The 19,994-nt window shown below is 39.9% G+C and overlaps 1 protein-coding gene across 1 annotated transcript in view; it reads right to left on the bottom strand.

Annotated features, from left to right (window-relative positions):
• Positions 1–3,636: 3,636 nt before the first annotated feature.
• stxbp6 (syntaxin binding protein 6 (amisyn)) overlaps positions 3,637–19,994 on the bottom strand; it is a 57,350-nt gene continuing 40,992 nt past the window's right edge. The window contains exons 3-6 of the mRNA XM_084393259.1: positions 18,863–18,993; positions 18,592–18,757; positions 6,105–6,262; positions 3,637–5,342 (exon numbers count right to left, since the gene is read on the bottom strand). Of these exons, the coding sequence (XP_084249385.1) occupies positions 5,319–5,342; positions 6,105–6,262; positions 18,592–18,757; positions 18,863–18,993 (479 nt within the window). The 3' untranslated portion in view covers positions 3,637–5,318. The remainder of the gene's footprint in view (positions 5,343–6,104; positions 6,263–18,591; positions 18,758–18,862; positions 18,994–19,994) is intronic.

Below are 19,994 nucleotides of genomic sequence, written 5' to 3'. Positions count from 1 at the left end.
ACTCCTGTATAAGCCACACACACACACACACACACACACACAGGTTTTTGGTGACTCTCTGATGTTAGACCCTTCTCATTTTAAATTTGTAATTAATTTACTACTTTTTTGCCAAATTTTATATTCATAAATGTACATTTTCAGAGAAAATCCTTCTTTTTTATGTTTAAAGGAGTCATCAATGTATGTTATGATCGACTAACGATTATACACTGGCCGGGAAGCCGATATTTAAAAGTGAAGCGTTTGTTTACCTCAGGGTAAATAAACCAGCGCGCGTGCACGCGCACTCAAATACGAGATTTGATTTCAGCTCCCTCTTGACGTCATGAGGTAGTAGGATATACCATATATGGACACCGCAGCAGGAAGCCCCCCTTCCCCTCTCCCCCTCATATTCAGTTCAGTCGGGAAAGATGGAGAAACCGAGTGCACACCGGACTTGCTCTGTGGTTGATTGCCATAAAAAACATGTAAATGTGTTTTATCTCCCAAAATCGGACGAAACTATCAGGGACCAGTGGATGAAATTCAGTTTTAATGACGCTGTCCCAACAACCATTTCAACTGGCGTGCAGAGCCATATAGAGCGTCCACGACAGCCAAAACATCGCATTGATCTCGCGAGACAATAATGCCTTCAGAAATAAGGGTAAAAGTAGGTCTGTGTTTATTTTTTTCCACTTTTCTTTTTTAGAAGGGCCTGAAAGACTATAATACAGCAGTAGGTATCCAATGTAATACTAGGTTATGACTCCTTTAAGAAAGAGTTTGAGGACATCTTAAAACTGTAAGACTGTCATGGTGTAAAACATTTAAGCTGATTTAATATTCTTTGTGGTTTAGTCTTGTAACCATCATTATTGTCTATTATTGTTTGTTACTGTTTTGTCTTGTTTTTGTATTTGTTATTGTTGCATAATAATTAATCTATATTAATAATACAAAAATAAATTCAAATTAATAAAGGATCCCAAAACAAGACCAAACGAAAAAGCCCATTTACAATTTTTTAAACGTTTATTAAAAATATACATGCAACATTTCAAGAGATACAAATGTTTCACATATAATGCTTTAAAGAATTCCACTGCATCATAAAACATTAATAACATTTTTAACATCAGGCATTGTTTATGATGAACGTTGAGGATAACATTCATATCAAAGATATTAAAGAAAAATAACTTTTATTTAGCAAGGACGCATTACATTGATCAAAAGATTCTATTTCAAATAAATGCTGTTCTTCTGATATTTCTATTCATCAAAGAATCCTGACAAAAATGTATCAGGGTTTCATAAAAAAAAAAATGAAGCATGCATGCAAAAAATGGTTTTCAACATTGATATAAAAATAAGAACCATAATTGAGCACCAATAATGATTGATAATAGAGCACAAAATCAGCATGTTGTATGATTTCTGAAGGATCATGTGACACTGAAGACTGGAGTAATGATGCTGAAAATCCAGCTTTGATAACAGGAATAAATGACATTTTAAATAATATTAAAACAGAAAACAGCTATTTTTAAGTGCATATAAAGGACAAACTAAGCACTGGTATGTTGGGTTACAGTCATCAAAATGCCTGAAACATCACTAAAAACCACTTATTTGGTTTTGTTTAGAGAGCTGAAATGTTTTTTTCAATCTGCAGATATAAAGAGACAGCCGAGTCTTTTTATAAAGCAAGAAGCATTGTGGGACTGATGGATGCCATTGCTCTGATGTTTAAAGCAGGACGTACACAGCAGCAAAATAGACTTTTTTTTCACTGGGATTTTTTCTAAAAAGTGGTTTGTTCCAGAAACTTCATGAAACAGGCCAAATTTAAACTGTTTTTTCTTCCAGCAGGGACGCTTGCTTGTATCTCTCTCTCTCTCACACACACACACACACACACACACACACACACAGAGGGAGCATGTTTGCTCTGGACAGACAGCAGTGGTGTGTGTTGTGTACATTGGATTAATGATTACTCCAGCATGGCTGCCATTGCTCTCGACAGGATCCCGAAGGCACGAGCGGATCTGATCCAGATATAGAGACGGCAGATGCTCTCGGCTGCGTCTCATCTCACATCTGCCAAATCCGTCAGGGTAGAGCTCAAAGATGACCAGCAGAGGCCCGTCCTCAATGCACACGTGAACAACTGCTTACAACACGATCCCTACCCTATAAAGCCTATTGTATCATATTTGATATGCAAGCCTGTAAATTATTAACATGACCAAAACTGTTGTCTGTTGCACAATCTACTACATGCCTTTTGTCGTCTGACTGATAGTTTAGACTTTTTTAGAGAGTAAAAGGCCTTTAGTACTACTGTAAAAACGTCCTCCTTCAGCTCGTGGTTCACGTCTTTTTGCTGTGAAATCTGCACTGATATTAATAAAGTAAATGGAAGTTTTTTATTTATTTATTGTTAGCTCATAAACAAATGAACAAATAAAGCTCACAGTTGCGCATCTTCTCCCAGCCGCTCTGGTTTTGAGTTTTTTATGCTAGTTTTTCATCCCATATCCAGTCATATTATTTCCATTACAAAAGTTTTACTAGCAAATGCATGGTTTATCTGGGAGGCGCAACAGTTTTGCAAGAAAACGCAAAGCATTACAATATAACCCCCCATCCCCAATCCCCCAATCCCTATCCCCCAATCCCTATCCCCAATCCCAATCCCCATCCCCATCCCCCAATCCCTATCCCCAATCCCCATCCCCCAATCCCTATCCGCAATCCCCATTCCCATATCCCCCAATCCCTATCCCCAATCCCTATCCCCAATCCCCCAATCCCTATCCGCAATCCCCATCCCCAATCCCTATCCCCATCCCCCAATCCCTATCCCCCAATCCCTATCCCCATCCCCCAATCCCTATCCCCATCCCCAATCCCTATCCCCAATCCCTATCCCCATCCCCCAATCCCTATCCCCCAATCCCTATCCCCATCCCCCAATCCCTATCCCCAATCCCCAATCCCCCAATCCCTATCCGCAATCCCCATCCCCAATCCCCATCCCCAATCCCTATCCCCCAATCCCTATCCCCCAATCCCTATCCCCATCCCCCAATCCCTATCCCCATCCCCAATCCCTATCCCCATCCCCAATCCCTATCCCCATCCCCCAATCCCTATCCCCATCCCCCAATCCCTATCCCCAATCCCTATCCCCATCCCCAATCCCTATCCCCAATCCCTATCCCCATCCCCAATCCCCATCCCCAATCCCTATCCCCATCCCCCAATCCCCATCCCCCAATCCCTATCCCCATCCCCCAATCCCTATCCCTATCCCCAATCCCTATCCCCATCCGCAATCCCCATCCCCAATCCCTATCCCCATCCGCAATCCCTATCCCCAATCCCTATCCCCATCCGCAATCCCTATCCCCAATCCCTATCCCCATCCGCAATCCCTATCCCCAATCCCCATCCCCCAATCCCCATCCCCATCCCATTTGTCTGTCTATTGAGGGATAACTATAAATGAAAGAAATAAAACAAATAAAAATAAAGGAGCTTCTGGGGAAAAGACCACATATTATAGCATTGAAAGCTGATTTTGATATCACATGATTCTGAATATACACTAGGACGAGTGTTTCAAATGAGTAGCAGAGAGATGTATCATCGTCATTTATTACCAGTCATTATTCCAGCGACCACACAGTAGCACAGGCACATTTAAAAAAGGTTCAACAATATCTTAATGTTCCCTTTAAACAAAAAAGATTTAGACTTACAAGCATATCGCTACTCTACACACTCAAACACGTGGTTAGATCACGGCAAACATCATGAAAGCATGTGACATTAAAAACATGAACGTTTAGGCCTGGGATGCACATGACAGTTTCATAATTCACATGTTTTTCTCTTGCGATGATGACATTGTCTGGCAGTGTCTCCTGGCCTTGAAGGCAGACAGCAAGAAGCAGACATCAGCACATCAGAGATGTTCTCAGCATCCTTAAAGCAAACCACATGACCATGACGTTACACATGACAGACGTTAAACAGTGTTCTGAACGCCGTCTGCAATATTAAGGCAGGGTTTGTAGCACAGAAATAATTGTATATTAATCTGCATTAAATGCAACACATAAAACTGAGCACTACAGACTTTGGTCACTTTTTGTAATCCATTAGCAAACAATCAAATGGGAAAATAACATTGTAAAGTACAACAAAGAAGTATAAGCCGTATGCTTTTATGTCAGAGGTTCCTCAAGAGGAAACCGGTTTAAAACGCCTCAGGCAGGAAATTCAGGCTGTGATACATTGTAATACTTCAATACATTATGTTAGTTATGTGTAAACAATTCATGTTACACCAAATATTCTTATAAAAAGCCAAAAGGCAACGTAAAATGCAAACCAATTCAAGGCAGAAAGTAAAAAGTTAGAGCCATGCTCCGAGAGAGCTCAGTATTCCCTAGTAGACTAAACACTGAGTTTGTGTTATACATATTTGTAGCCTGAGTGCATGTGTTTATGTAGTCGCTCTCGCTGATCCCAGATCTGTATAGTGAGTTATGAGGGGAAACTGAAAAGCGTCACGTCTATCCAACTGTTGCAGAGATTGAAGTTACACAGACATTTGTGGAATAGAATAAAATTAAACTATAACTAAACTAAAGTATAATCATATCTTTCACTGGCGCACTGCTGAACTGATCATCTGCATCATCTCTCGCTCTCTCTCTCTGTGTGTGTGTGTGTGTGAAGTTAACATCCACGTCTCAGGGCTGTTCTGTAGATGTTTCAACACTTCAGATGCACTACATTACTAAAATGTGGGCCGACTACACCATTAAAATTTGTCTTTGAGAACTTTATTTTAATATTAAAATTAATCAGTAAAATATGTTTTATGGCACGTGACATTTGAAGAAACAAATTTAGAGTTTCTTTTTTTTTTTTTTTTTACAAAATCCTTAGAAGGATTTTTACAAAAATATATATTTCTAACACTTTCACACACTAAAATTCTTTCATGATGGCACTTATCAAACAATATCAAAGGGATATCATATATCAGCAGGAATTTGAACCCTTCCGTAGGAATCTTTTAAAAATGATAATAAGGATCTGTCGTACAGCGGGAACACGGGAGTAAGGCTTTGATTAAGCTTGCAAGGACTGGAGGTTTAACCATCTATGGTTAGAGGATGCACGATGTTTTCAAGGCTACAGCCATGATGTTGATGTCTTCATATGATACTTCATGCGCATCCCACAACAGTCTCTGATCGCAGGGGTGAGGAGTTTGTACCAGGTTCTCCAAAAATACGGCAGAAGGATTAACACTTGTGCTTCATGGCAAGCTAGAGAGAGAGAGAGAGAGAGACAGGAAGATAGTAAATTTACTGTAGAATTACAGTACAAAATGTCTAATGATGTCAGTGAGCTCATTCATAACGTCCTCACATAATCTCCTGCCCCTTGCATGCTTTAATAAATATGTTGGTTAATTTGATAATACGTTAAGAGTAAAATGCATTTCCATACACTACTGTTCAAAAGTTGTTGTTTTTTAAATAAGGATTATTATTTTGATTCAGCAAATATGCATTAAATTGATCAAAAGTGACAGTAAAGACATTTATAATGTTACAAAAGGTTTCGATTTCAAATAAATGCTGTTCATTTCTATTCATCAAAGAATCCAGAAAAGCTGTTTTCAACATTAATAATCAGACATGTTTCTTGAGCATCAAATCCTCATATTAGAGTGATTTGTGAAGGATCATGTGACACTGAAGACTGGAGTAATGATGCTGAACATTCAGCTTTGATCACAGGAATAAACTACACTTTACAATATATTCACATAGAAAGCAGTTATTGTAAATTGTAATAATATTTCACAATATTGCTGTATTTTCTGCTTGGCGAACTTTCAAAAACATGAACAAATCTTCCCGACCCCAACTTTTGAACAGTAGCATGTGTGTGTGTGTGTATGACAGCAGTCACCACATGAAGGCAGCAAAGCAACACACATAGTTTTTCCTCTTGATTTAGTTTTGGAAAACTTGCTTGAACTGGGCAAAAGTCTATGAGTAAACAAACACGTGGCGCATTACCTTGTGTGCAGTGTCAGCGAAGTGCTGTGCGCTGTTCTTCATGTCGCTGGTCTTCTCCTCGACTCGTCCCAGCCTCTCGCCGCGCTCGTTCAGAGCCTGACTGGCCTTCTGCACTGCGCTGGTGACGCTGTCTGCTGCCTCGTGGAGGATGCTGGTCCCTGCACAGATCAAGAGAAACCAGCTGAGAGAAAAGACAGTGACAGAACGTACGGTCGTAGTGACACCATAATCCTTCACACTTCATACACTTCAGCACACTTCTAAACAATAAAAATAAATCACTCTAAAATAATCATTTACTTTAATACTTACTTGTTATCAAACATGCATTCATTACTTCAGTGAGCTCATTGTTTCTGCCTTAATTATTACATTGATTAAATTAAAACATTTTTAGCTAACTGTGATTTGTATATGTACATTTCTGAAGTACTCCCTCTGATAACAGATCACTCTAAATTGTAATGTGGACTCATGCATGTTCTGTAAAGCTGCTTTGAATCTATGTGTATTGTGAAAAGCGATATACAAATAAATGTGAATTGAACTTAATTGCAATGATTAAATGTAATATTTTCAGACGTTTAATTGCATGTTACATAAAATGAAATGAAAATGTTTTTTTGACTCTGTCAAGTAGGACTTAAGTGCATCTTTATATGCAATTTAATAATAACTTCTATTTTCTTTGATATTTGAAGTACATTCAGCTTAAAATGTTTGCTGAATGCATTTACGCAAATGTCATATTTAATTTAGGGCAGTCAATAGATAAAAAAACTTTGTTCACAATTAAATCACACCCTTTTGTTAACTGTACGACTCTTGAACGTCACGGCAATCATCTTTACCACAATGAGATGCAAAAATAAATAAATAAATAAACCAACCGCCTTGACCTGACTGCATTATATGCCTCGTACAGTACACAGATCCATTCAGAATTACTAAACACATGACAGATAAAAACATTATTCTGAATGTGAGTGGAAAGAACATGAATTTACTGAAATGGATCCGTGCACATACACCGTTTGTTTGCGCATCAATTATAAGAACTGTAGGACTCCTGTACGTCACTGCAATCGTCTTTACAATTCGCATCCATCAGAACTTTACTAGCGAGACGCTGGTTTGCTTTATCCAGCCGATTACTGTAGTTCGTTTATCATCTGGCTGTACAGCGGTTGGATGTTTTGATGTTCTGTTCAGTCTGTATTTCACGCCGTGTGATGTGTGAGGGCTCACGCTCTTCAGAACCAATCACAGAATATGACAGAGCTCGGTTCGGTTAGAGGGTTAGAATTGAAATCTGCACCTACCAGGGTTACAGGCGTTTGCACCATTGTAGATGCGCAATGAAAAACTCACGACCATCAACAGATAATCTAACCGCGTGACGTAAATTACGTTAATGACGTAATTTTGCGTGTATTATTAATTTATTTGCGTTATTTTGCAATTGCAGGCAGTAGATCGTTTTCCTATTTAGCACCTAAACTTTGGAAATGGTCTTCCTAACCTTGTTTGACACACATAACACATTATCATATTTCTGTATCCAGATCAGATGGAGGACCGGCGTCTAGACACGACCACAACACATGATGTAGTCAGCCAGATCTGGGCCGTATCCAGATCAGATGGAGGACCGGCGCCTCGACACGACCACAACACATGATGTAGTCAGCCGGATCTGGGCCGGATCCAGATCAGATGGAGGACCAGCGTCTAGACACGACCACAACACATGATGTAGTCAGCCGGATCCAGATCAGATGGAGGACCGGCGTCTAGACACGACCACAACACATGATGTAGTCAGCCGGATCCAGATCAGATGGAGGACCGGCACCTCGACACGACCACAACACATGATGTAGTCAGCCGGATCTGGGCCGGATCCAGATCAGATGGAGGACCGGCGTCTAGCCACGACCACAACACATGATGTAGTCAGCCAGATCTGGGCCGTATCCAGATCAGATGGAGGACCAGCGTCTAGACACGACCACAACACATGATGTAGTCAGCCGGATCTGGGCCGGATCCAGATCAGATGGAGGACCGGCGTCTAGCCACGACCACAACACATGATGTAGTCAGCCAGATCTGGGCCGTATCCAGATCAGATGGAGGACCGGCGTCTAGACACGACCACAACACATGATGTAGTCAGCCAGATCTGGGCCGTATCCAGATCAGATGGAGGACCAGCGTCTAGACACGACCACAACACATGATGTAGTCAGCCAGATCTGGGCCGTATCCAGATCAGATGGAGGACCAGCGCCTCGACACGACCACAACACATGATGTAGTCAGCCGGATCCAGATCAGATGGAGGACCGGCGTCTAGACACGACCACAACACATGATGTAGTCAGCCGGATCCAGATCAGATGGAGGACCAGCGTCTAGACACGACCACAACACATGATGTAGTCAGCCAGATCTGGGCCGTATCCAGATCAGATGGAGGACCGGCGTCTAGACACGACCACAACACATGATGTAGTCAGCCAGATCTGGGCCGTATCCAGATCAGATGGAGGACCGGCGTCTAGACACGACCACAACACATGATGTAGTCAGCCAGATCTGGGCCGTATCCAGATCAGATGGAGGACCAGCGCCTCGACACGACCACAACACATGATGTAGTCAGCCGGATCCAGATCAGATGGAGGACCGGCGTCTAGACACGACCACAACACATGATGTAGTCAGCCGGATCCAGATCAGATGGAGGACCAGCGTCTAGACACGACCACAACACATGATGTAGTCAGCCAGATCTGGGCCGTATCCAGATCAGATAGAGGACCGGCGCCTCGACACGACCACAACACATGATGTAGTCAGCCGGATCTGGGCCGGATCCAGATCAGATGGAGGACCAGCGTCTAGCCACGACCACAACACATGATGTAGTCAGCCGGATCCAGATCAGATGGAGGACCGGCGTCTAGACACGACCACAACACATGATGTAGTCAGCCGGATCCAATCAGATGGAGGACCTGCGCCTATAGACACGACCACAACACATGATGTAGTCAGCTGGATCTGGGCCGTATCCAGATCAGATGGAGGACCGGCGTCTAGACACGACCACAACACATGATGTAGTCAGCTGGATCTGGGCCGTATCCAGATCAGATGAAAGACCTGCGCCTAGACACGACCACAACGCAGCCCTGAAGTGCCAACAGACCCTCAACTAGACTCTCCCTGTGAAGACCTCGTCGACATGACAGCCATCGGCACTGATCCTCAACAAAGACCAAATGAACCAGACTGGTCCTCCACACAGACCCTATGACCAGCTTCGGCTTCATACCGGTGTGATGAATCATAATGACACGGTGTTCGTCCGTAGTTTTTTCTCCACTCTGTCACCTGATGGAGTTTGGCTTTATTTCCACTGTCGCCTCTGGCTTGCTTAGTTGGGGACACTTAATATTCAGCAATATTATTAATCTGAAGTTTGATCAGTACTGATGCTGTTGTATGAGGAATGAACTGAGCAGGACGTTTTCTGCAGAACTGCTTTATAGATGAAATTGACTAGTTTTAATAATTGATGATCTTTACAACGGGACTGAATCAACACTGAGCTGACTTCAGCCGAACAATGACACCGTTTTCTTTTAGAGCAGCTGGACAACCGAATCCAACTCTGTTTCCATCACTGAATCCTTTTCCTGTTATCACTGTAAAGCTGCTTTGAAACAACCTGTATTACAGGGTTGCCAACTCTCACGCATCTGGCGTGACACTCACGCTTTCAGCATCAATCTCACGCTCTCACGCACACGCAAGAAATGTAACGCCAAAATCCACGTTTCTCCCCTCTCAATCCGTTCATTTTCTGTTGATGACTATACTGGACCACAGCGTATTAATGACAGGAGAGGAGTTTAAGGCTGTAACATCTGCCTACAATCTGCAGTATTCTCTGATCGTTGATTCGCTGAAACCTGATACGTCAGTTGCGTGTGAAAAGTTCAGAGAGAGTTCGAACTTCGGAGCATAGGTTCGGAGTCGGAGCCACTGATGCACGTTTGAAAGTTTGGATGACAATCAAGGTAAGCAGATGATAAAATGGTGTGCCTTTCACTACAGACGTAGCCTTGACTAATCAGTCTGTGTGCCGAGAGTACAGACTTCAACTATAGTTGCAAACGTTGTCTGACGTGCGTTATGTGGGCTAGCTAATTGCTCAATAAAAATAGGCTCATGGTACAAATTACGTTTTGTCAAATCGGGCAAGTGGTATTTTAAAATTCCCCAAATTATGAAAGGTTGCCCAGATTGTGTTGAGTCTGCCACAGTCAAATGCGGATGCTGAGCGAACCTTTTCAGTTATTGGCCTAAACAAGACTGACACCAGGAACAGACTGGCACTTGATGGCACCCTGTGAGTGATGGGAAGTTCGGCTCATTTTACTGACTCGCTTGTTCTACCTCGTTCATTAAAATGAACGAATCTTTTTGAGTCATTTCGTTCATTTAAGGGGCTTTAAATGTTATACTTTTAACAGCCAAATTCCACGAACATATCCACCTACGCAGTCTTTATCATATTCTGAATTAAGAAAAATAATTTACAGGGAACATAAATAGGCTACTTACTTTACCTTCCGAGTCTTTCGTTCATTTGTCACGTGACAGACGCATTACGGTTCATGAACGGATCGAACCCTGCTTCAGATACGAGCCTCCTGCAGAGGTAGTGAAGCGGGCCAACACTGCCACTGTGGCGTAGGCTACAACAGGCCTAATGTGTGAAACTTTTGTGTTGTGGTTTTCTGGGGCGGTGGAGTAACTGTTATGTGTCCCTTTTGTTTTGAGATTTCTTATTGTTTTGATGTTGTTGTTTTACATGTTTGTAATTTAAATCACATCTTAATTTTTTATATCAATCGATCAATCAAATTAATTGTACGTTTTGAAAACACGTTTCCATTCTATTAGTTTTTTGTCTTTTTTTCCCCATAAATCAGGGTTTATTCTAAGTAAACAAGGACTGATATTTTTTAAATTAGGGCTGGCAAAAATTGTCTCCGCGCGCGTGCACTGAAGTTTTACAGAGTCTCACTCCAGCCAAAGTCCCAAAGTTGGCAACCCTGGTATTATATAAAGCACTACATAAATAAAGGTGACTTGACTTATTTGCATTAATGTCAACGCATTTTAATTTAATTATGAATTTTTAATGATGAAGTTGTAATTTAAATGAGCTTTCAATAAAACTTGGCTGCCTATACAGTAAGAAAACAGAGAAAAAAGGTTTTGCCCAATAGGTAGGAAAACTCCCAGGCTCACTTCCACCAGTGGGGGGTGGGGGGTGGGGGGTGGGTGGACTGGGTGGTTTTTAATTTTATTGTGTGGGTAAATATTTTTACAAGACACACGACCAGTGGGGAGTCGGCTGGAGTCGGTGTCGACGACGAGCGGCACTTTTAGCCAATCAAGAGTGATATCAGGCAGACATGATGATTCATGAGTGATGGGTTTTTAGCACGATAAGATTTTTAAATTGTAGCTGTAAATTCAACTTTTAAACCGCCTGGATCTGCACTCGTCCCCGACAGCTGCTGAAAGAGGTCTGAATCTGAAAATTAATCAGTTTTGACTGTGCTAAGCTCTGCGTTATGTTCTACAATGTGTACTTCAAGAAAGACGTACTGTAATTCTGTTTGAAGTTTAATCACAAAATTAAGCGCATTATTATTGTCGTTCATTTTTTAAACACGAATGACACATTTTCGGCTGTTATGGTGTGTGTGAGGGTTTTTACTGTCATTTGCAAATATTTGATATACTTTAATAGTTTATACCTGTTTGGGTAGAAACAGTATTGTCGTATTTGCTCATTTTCTTGTTTGCTTGTTTGATCCATTTTCCTGATGTATTGTTCTCCTGGCAGATTCATTTTTATCATTTTATTTTGTCATCATTATGGTTAAAAATCATCGACCCAATCTGGCAACACTGCCAGAGTCAAATGTTACCTTGCTTTAGTAGGAAAAACTTCTTAGCAAACTTTCAGTCAGAATGGTGTCGACTTGTATTGTTGCGAGATTTCATCGAGTTTGGTGGGAATGAGTTACTTTGGTCTTTCAGTGAAGGATCCAAGAGATGAACGGCCACAACGGAAAATCTGAAAACCCTCAACATTTCAAAGTGGATGACAATGAACACAGTGTTTTAGGGCAAATGGAGGGAAAAACTGAGTCAGTTCTGCCCGAAGCAAAAGCCTATCGCATACAGGAGAGAAAGCTGTTGCCATAGTATTTATCATCATAATGCTGTTTAAAGAGTAGATAAAGTTTGATACAATTTCCAGAGATAAACCTTCTCTTACAACAGCTGTTCTGTTAATAACCCTCTGTCAATCCGACTGCCTGTGCACAACGATTAATAAAAAAGCTAAAGCATAATCTGTAGTTTTCACGAAAGACCTGGATCTGTCAAAAGCTGACAAATAAACGCGAATTAGGATAAATCCAGGCAACACGGAGAACGTTGTTCATTTACATATACTACCAACACTGTAAGAATACAAAGTGGGTTGAAAATCAGTGAAGTTAAACTTTAAAATACTTATAACACTACAGTTCACATTATAATCAAGTACTTTACATTTGCTTTAGCATGTTAACACATCAAGATAAGTGTACATATAGGCATGACAAAAGATTATTCAAACATAATGATTTAAACATACTTTGTAATAATGTCAAATTAAACGTTTTATTTCAAAGTGCACTTTTTAAAAAAAGTAAGTGTCCATAATAGGATGTGCAGAAGTAACATCATGTTCATGAAATGTTTCCAGCATTATAAATGTCATTTATTCCAGTATCTATCCATGGAGTTGAGGATGAAACTGGTCCTGTAGTGACATCTGACATCCCCACAGTTTTCGTCCCACACCTGAGCAGCTTCACCGTATTCGTTTTGCACTGGTGTGAGACTTAGACCGGAGGGGCCAGGAGGGCTCGGTCTTCTTCAGCTCGCATGATCGTATCATTAACCATATCATTAGCCAGTACAGACTGACAAATGTTGCTTTCAACACTATATGTAAACTGCTGCTATATGCCATGTATTAATGTATGGTAGCTTGTTTCCGCCACAGAATAAAACGGTTTTGAGAAATAAAGTCAGAATTGCGAGATATAGTCTCAATTGCGTGTTATAGTCAGAATTGAGTGATATAAACTAACAATTGTGTGTTTTTAAGTCAGAATTGCGAGTTTATTTCTCGCAATTCTGACTATAACACGCAATTGCGACTTTATATCAAAGTTGTAGTCAAAATTGCGAGATATAAACTCATAATTGCGAGAAATAAAATTGCAATTCTGACTTAAAAACACGCAATTGTGAGTTTATATCACTCAATTCTGACTATGACACGCAATTGCGACTTTATATCACACAATTCTGAGATAAAAAGTCAGAATTGAGATAAAAAGTCACAATTGCGTGTTTTTAAATCAGAATTGCGAGTTTATTTCTCGCAATTCTGACTATAAAACGCAATTGCGACTTTATATCAAAGTTGTAGTGAAAATTGCGAGATATAAACTATCAATTGCGAGAAATAAACGTGCAATTCTGACTTAAAAACACGCAATTGTGAGTTTATATCAAAGTTGTAGTCAAAATTGCGAGATATATACTATCAATTGTGAGAAATAAACGTGCAATTCTGACTATGACACGCAATTGCGACTTTATATCACGCAATTCTTAGATAAAAAGTCAGAATTGAGATAAAAAGTCACAATTGCGTGTTTTTAAATCAGAATTGCAATTTTATTTCTCGCAATTCTGACTATAACTTTGATATAAAGTCGCAGTTGCGTGTTGTCACAATTGCGAGAAAAAAACGTGCAATTCTGACTTAAAAACATGCAATTGTGAGTTTATATCTCGCAATTCTGACTATAACACGCAACTGCAACTTTATATCATGCAATTCTGAGATAAAAAGTCACAATTACCTTTTTTTTTTAATTCTGTGGCGGAAACAAGCTTCCATATAATGTGTTGTAGTATCATGTGACAAATAACTTGAACTTTAAAATGACATTTCAGCTCGAGTTATCATAAATAAACATTAACAGGAATTATAAATGTGACTTTTAGCTCACAATCAGGTGTGTTGATGTTTGCTCAGCTTTAAATGGATCAGTGAACCCTGCCAGGCAACAGAATACAGGCCTCTGAACCCACAGCAACCGAGACTCTTTCCCACAATAACACAGTCCATCCTCTCCGTGAGTCAGACCGCGACTAAAAGAATAAAGACAAGAAGCGACACTAAAAGCTGTTATTTATTAAGTGGGAGGAATAACTGGCAGGGAAGAGAAGGAAGAGTGCTTCCCCGAGACACAGTTAAAATAGCATCAGCACCCTCCTCGACAAAGAACACTCTAATTGCAGCATACAAATGTAAACTGTCTGAGCTTTAGTTTTGGTACTGTGTGATATAACTGTGAAAGTTAAAGGTCTGCAAAGTTTCAAACATCAAAGTGTAGATGAATGGCATTATTGTTTCCCAAATGAAAGAACTGATTCTGAACTTCCTGAAACGAGTCGTCAGTAATTCTAAACTTATTTTCCGCTCAAACCTGCGTAGGTTTGTAACTAATTTGCATAATGCCAGGCAATGGTTTTCATTGGCTGTCCGCAAACAATATTTACTTTGCCCCGCCCTCAAACACTGTAGTTGTAGCTGAGATTGGGTTCATATTGTCCATGTCGAGAAGACGCTGTTTTCTGCGCTGCCAATGCAAATCCACTTTACATGCACTTCAAGAGGATGAGATTGATACGGTAAAAATGACACCATCGTTACCCTTCGTATCACTGTGTATCAAGTGCTGAGGAAGAGCTGAAATTCAGATGTGTTAATGGATGTTACTATTCTGACACACGCTGTAAGCGGTCGACCAATCACAACAGACTGGGCCATCTGACCAATCAGAGCAGAGTAGACACTGAGAAAATAGCTGATCCTGCAATGTATATTATGAAAAAACTATTTTTTGACCTTGGATGCATGAAAACTTCTTGTAGGAGAATCTTTAAAATAGCATTATAGGGGCATAAAGTAATAAACATGGTTACAATGAGAGCGACAGAAAGAACGGAGAGCAGATGCAATCCCATGAAGGATTGTGGAGACGCTGATAAAGTGAGAATCACCATCCAGTATTTTGCACATGTAACCTAATTTATTTTAAAAATGTATGCGTTACATTTTGTATACTCAAAGAATCCTTTAGGTATTTTGAATTGATTACGGACCAACATAATTGATCATTTAAAAGTCTTATTTCAAGTCCAATGCAGTTGCATAAGCAGGATGCAATGTGAGAATGAATGAATTGTTACACCTCCAGTAATATGCCAACAAGCAGGAAACAATTTGAAATAAAGTGAGTGTCAGGGTTTTCATAGCAAAAGAAAACCCACCATTAATCATGACCTTAAGTTATAGGATATAAACATCAAAGTTTGCAAAAATAAACTTCTCCTGATTAGCAGAACAAAACAGATTCGCTGCACTGCAAAAAATACAGTGAAAACACGATGCAATAAAGTACTTAACACATGAATCTGGCATGAAACTATTTTCCAACACAAGGTCAGTGAAAGAATATCTCAGAAAGAATATTATATGAGCAGATTTATTTTGAAATGTTGGACCTTTGTGCTTATTTCTGTTACTTGTGACATTTTCATGGATAAAGTCTAATTACACTCTTTTTTAAACACAAACTCTGCAACAATAATATATCAGCAGCATGTATGTAAAAGTTTGTCGTTTTGAGATAATGACGTTTATGCGTGGTTTATGAAAAAAATTTAAAATAATTGTCACTGAAATAAGGCCATGAAACCCATACTGGTTATTTCTTCACAAGACTTTTGAAAATTGTATCACGTAGCCTAGAATATTTGCTACAAAACTATGTGAAAATCATTCAGCTAAAACAATATTTTGATAAAAAATTTGTAGGACATGTTTTGTGTAAGAAAGCTTTAAGAATCATCATGAATATTTATGTTTTTCACACCTGAGAAAGACAAAGACCCTGCCCTAATGGCCCTATCAGGTTGGACTGTGAGGGAACTAGAACGAAGAATGAGTAGAGATTTTAAAAAGAATGGATTGGCCATTGTGTTCACATGCTCAACATATATGTCTGTGATTGGCCACTATCTTCACATGCTCAACATATATGTCTGTGATTGGCCATTGTGTTCACGCACTCAACATATATGTCTGTGATTGGCCATTGTGTTCACACACTCAACATATATGTCTGTGATTGGCCATTGTGTTCACACACTCAACAATATGTCTGTGAATGGCCATTGTGTTCACATGCTCAACATATATGTCTGTGATTGGCCACTATCTTCACACGCTCAACATATATGTCTGTGATTGGCCATTGTGTTCACACACTCAACAATATGTCTGTGATTGGCCACTGTGTTCACATGCTCAACATATATGTCTGTGATTGGCCATTGTGTTCACATGCTCAACATATATGTCTCTGATTGGCCACTATCTTCACATGCTCAACATATATGTCTGTGATTGGCCATTGTGTTCACACGCTCAACAAATATGTCTCTGATTGGCCACTATCTTCACACGCTCAACATATTATGTCTCTGATTGGCCATTGTGTTCACGCGCTCATCATATATGTCTCTGATTGGCCATTGTGTTCACACACTCAACATATATGCCTGTGATTGGCCATGGTGTTTACACACTCAACATATATGTCTGTGATTGGCCATTGTATTCACACACTCAACATATATGTCTCTGATTGGCCATTGTGTTCACGCGCTCAACATATATGTCTGTGATTGGCCATTGTGTTCACACACTCAACATATATGTCTGTGATTGGCCATGGTGTTCACACACTCAACATATATGTCTGTGATTGGCCATTGTGTTCACACACTCAACATATATGTCTCTGATTGGCCATTGTGTTCACGCGCTCAACATATATGTCTGTGATTGGCCATGGTGTTCACACACTCAACATATATGTCTGTGATTGGCCATTGTGTTCACACACTCAACATATATGTCTCTGATTGGCCATTGTGTTCACGCGCTCAACATATATGTCTCTGATTGGCCGTTGTGTTCACACACTCAACATATATGCCTGTGATTGGCCATTGTGTTCACACACTCAACATATATGCCTGTGATTGGCCATTGTGTTCACGCGCTCAACATATATGCCTGTGATTGGCCATTGTGTTCACACACTCAACATATATGCCTGTGATTGGCCATTGTGTTCACGCGCTCAACATATATGCCTGTGATTGGCCATTGTGTTCACACACTCAACATATATGCCTGTGATTGGCCATTGTGTTCACACACTCAACATATATGCCTGTGATTGGCCATTGTGTTCACACACTCAACATATATGTCTGTGATTGGCCATTGTGTTCACACACTCAACATATATGTCTGTGATTGGCCATTGTGTTCACACACTCAACATATATGTCTCTGATTGGCCATTGTGTTCACGCGCTCAACATATATGTCTGTGATTGGCCATTGTGTTCACACGCTGTCTGTGATTGGCCATTGTGTTCACACGCTCAACATATATGTCTGTGATTGGCCATTGTGTTCACACGCTCAACATATATGTCTCTGATTGGCCATTGTGTTCACACACTCAACATATATGTCTGTGATTGGCCATTGTGTTCACGTGCTCAACATATATGTCTGTGATTGGCCATTGTGTTCACGTGCTCAACATATATGTCTGTGATTGGCCATTGTGTTCACACGCTCAACATATATGGCCATGAACACAATGGACAACCAGAGGTGTTTAAGAATCCGTTCAACAGTGCTCAAAATGTTATACCAGGGAAATGCTGGTATAGTCACATTTTTTTTATTTCAGTACCGACTTGGTACAGAAGTCAGTACTTTTAACAACACTAATGTAGACATGGTCAAGATGATCTGCTGAAGTTAAATCTGAGCATCAGAATGAAGAAGAAACGTGATTTATGTGACTTTGAACGTGGCATGGTTGTTGGGCTGATCTGAGTATTTCAGAAACTGCTGATCTACTGGGATTTTCACGCACCACCATCTCTAGGGTTTACAGAGAATGGCCTGAAAAAGAGAAAATATCCAGTAAGTGGCAGTTCTGTGGGCGAAAATGCCTTGTTGATGCCAGAGGTCAGAGGAGAATTGTTCCAGCTGATAGAAAGGCAACAGTAACTCAAATTGTTACAACCAAGGTGTGCAGAAGAGCATCTCTGAACACACAAACTGTTGAAACGGGATGATGGACTACAGCAGCAGAAAGCAAAGCAAAAAACACACAAAAACAGCAGAAGGAGAGAGTGTACAGTATGTGTGAATGGGGCGTCTCACCTCCCACCAGTTTGGAGTGGCAGTTGATAAAATCAGGTTTTCTTTCGGGGATGAACCGCTGACATGTGTGATGGAGGATCTGGACAAACATGCACTTCTCTCCAGCTGAACCTGCTATCCACTGGTCAGATCCATTCTCAAATATCAGGTCAAACTCAGCGCAATCCTAAACATTTTTGGATGAAGAGAAGTAGTCAAAGATCAATACCATCAAAACACCCAACAGCCATCTCAGAAAGATGGAAATGGAGAAAGAGGCCGATCTACTCACTCGCATGGGGTCGATGCCGTTCACCTGCCGCAGCTGACTGATGGTCCACTGTGTTCTCCTAACAAAAGATGATGAGCCCTCAAACTGCTTCACTTTTGTGAGGAAAACTTGTACTGGTTTCTTATTGGTAACTGAAACGAAAATGAACACACACTACTGGTCAATAGTTTGGAATAATTACGATTTTTAATGTTTATAAAAAAGAAGTCTCTTGAGCTCACCAAGGCAATATGTATTTGATCAAGAATAGAGTAAAAACTGTATTATTATTTTAATATTTAAAATGTATTGTGTGTAATGTAAATATAAAATGTAATTTATTCCTGTGATTAAAATCAGAATTTTCAGCATCATTACTCCAGTCTTCAGTGTCACATGATCCTTCAGAAATCACTCTAATATGAGGATTTGAAGAAACATTTAAGATTATTATCAATGTTGAAAACCAGTGATACCCCAAAGTTTTGAATGGTGGTAGATAATAAATAAATAAATAAATAAATAAATAAATAAATAAAAATAAAAATAAAAATAAATATTGTAATTCAGAAAGGATGCATTAAATTAATGGAAAGTGACAGTAATTATATTTATATTACAAAATATTTCTATGTCAAATAAATGCTGTTCTTTTGAAATTCATTAAAGTATCCTGAAAATACGTAGCGCAGAAAATATTATTCAGAAAAATAAATGATGATAATAAAAACCATTATCAAAAATTGAGCACCAATAATGATTAATAATAACTGAGCAGCAAATGAGCATAATAGAATAATCCTGAAGGATCATATGACACTGAAGACTGGAGTAATGATGCTGATCATTCAGCTTTGATCACACAAGCAGAAGAGACTTTCAAAAACCAAAACCAAAATCTTGCCAACTCAAACTTTTAATCGGAAGCATACACACAGTACATTCAGATTTTTCGACATAATAGAGAAACAAACAATACTAAGATATCTGAATGACATATAATACGGAGAAACACAATTAGTGGAAAAATTAGCTGGCTCTCTAGCGCTCTTTTCCATATCAAAGAGCAGTGTTTACAGATCCCACCACACCCGGTTCTGCTGGAGCGAGAACATCCGGCCCGAGGCGTACTGTTTGAGGAATTTCTGATCCT

Source organism: Rutilus rutilus (genome assembly GCF_951802725.1).
Source record: "Rutilus rutilus genome assembly, chromosome: 21".
Classification (NCBI taxonomy): domain Eukaryota; kingdom Metazoa; phylum Chordata; class Actinopteri; order Cypriniformes; family Leuciscidae; genus Rutilus; species Rutilus rutilus.
The sequence above is the reverse complement of the archived record's forward strand: the minus strand, read 5'-3'. Positions and strand labels throughout refer to the sequence as shown.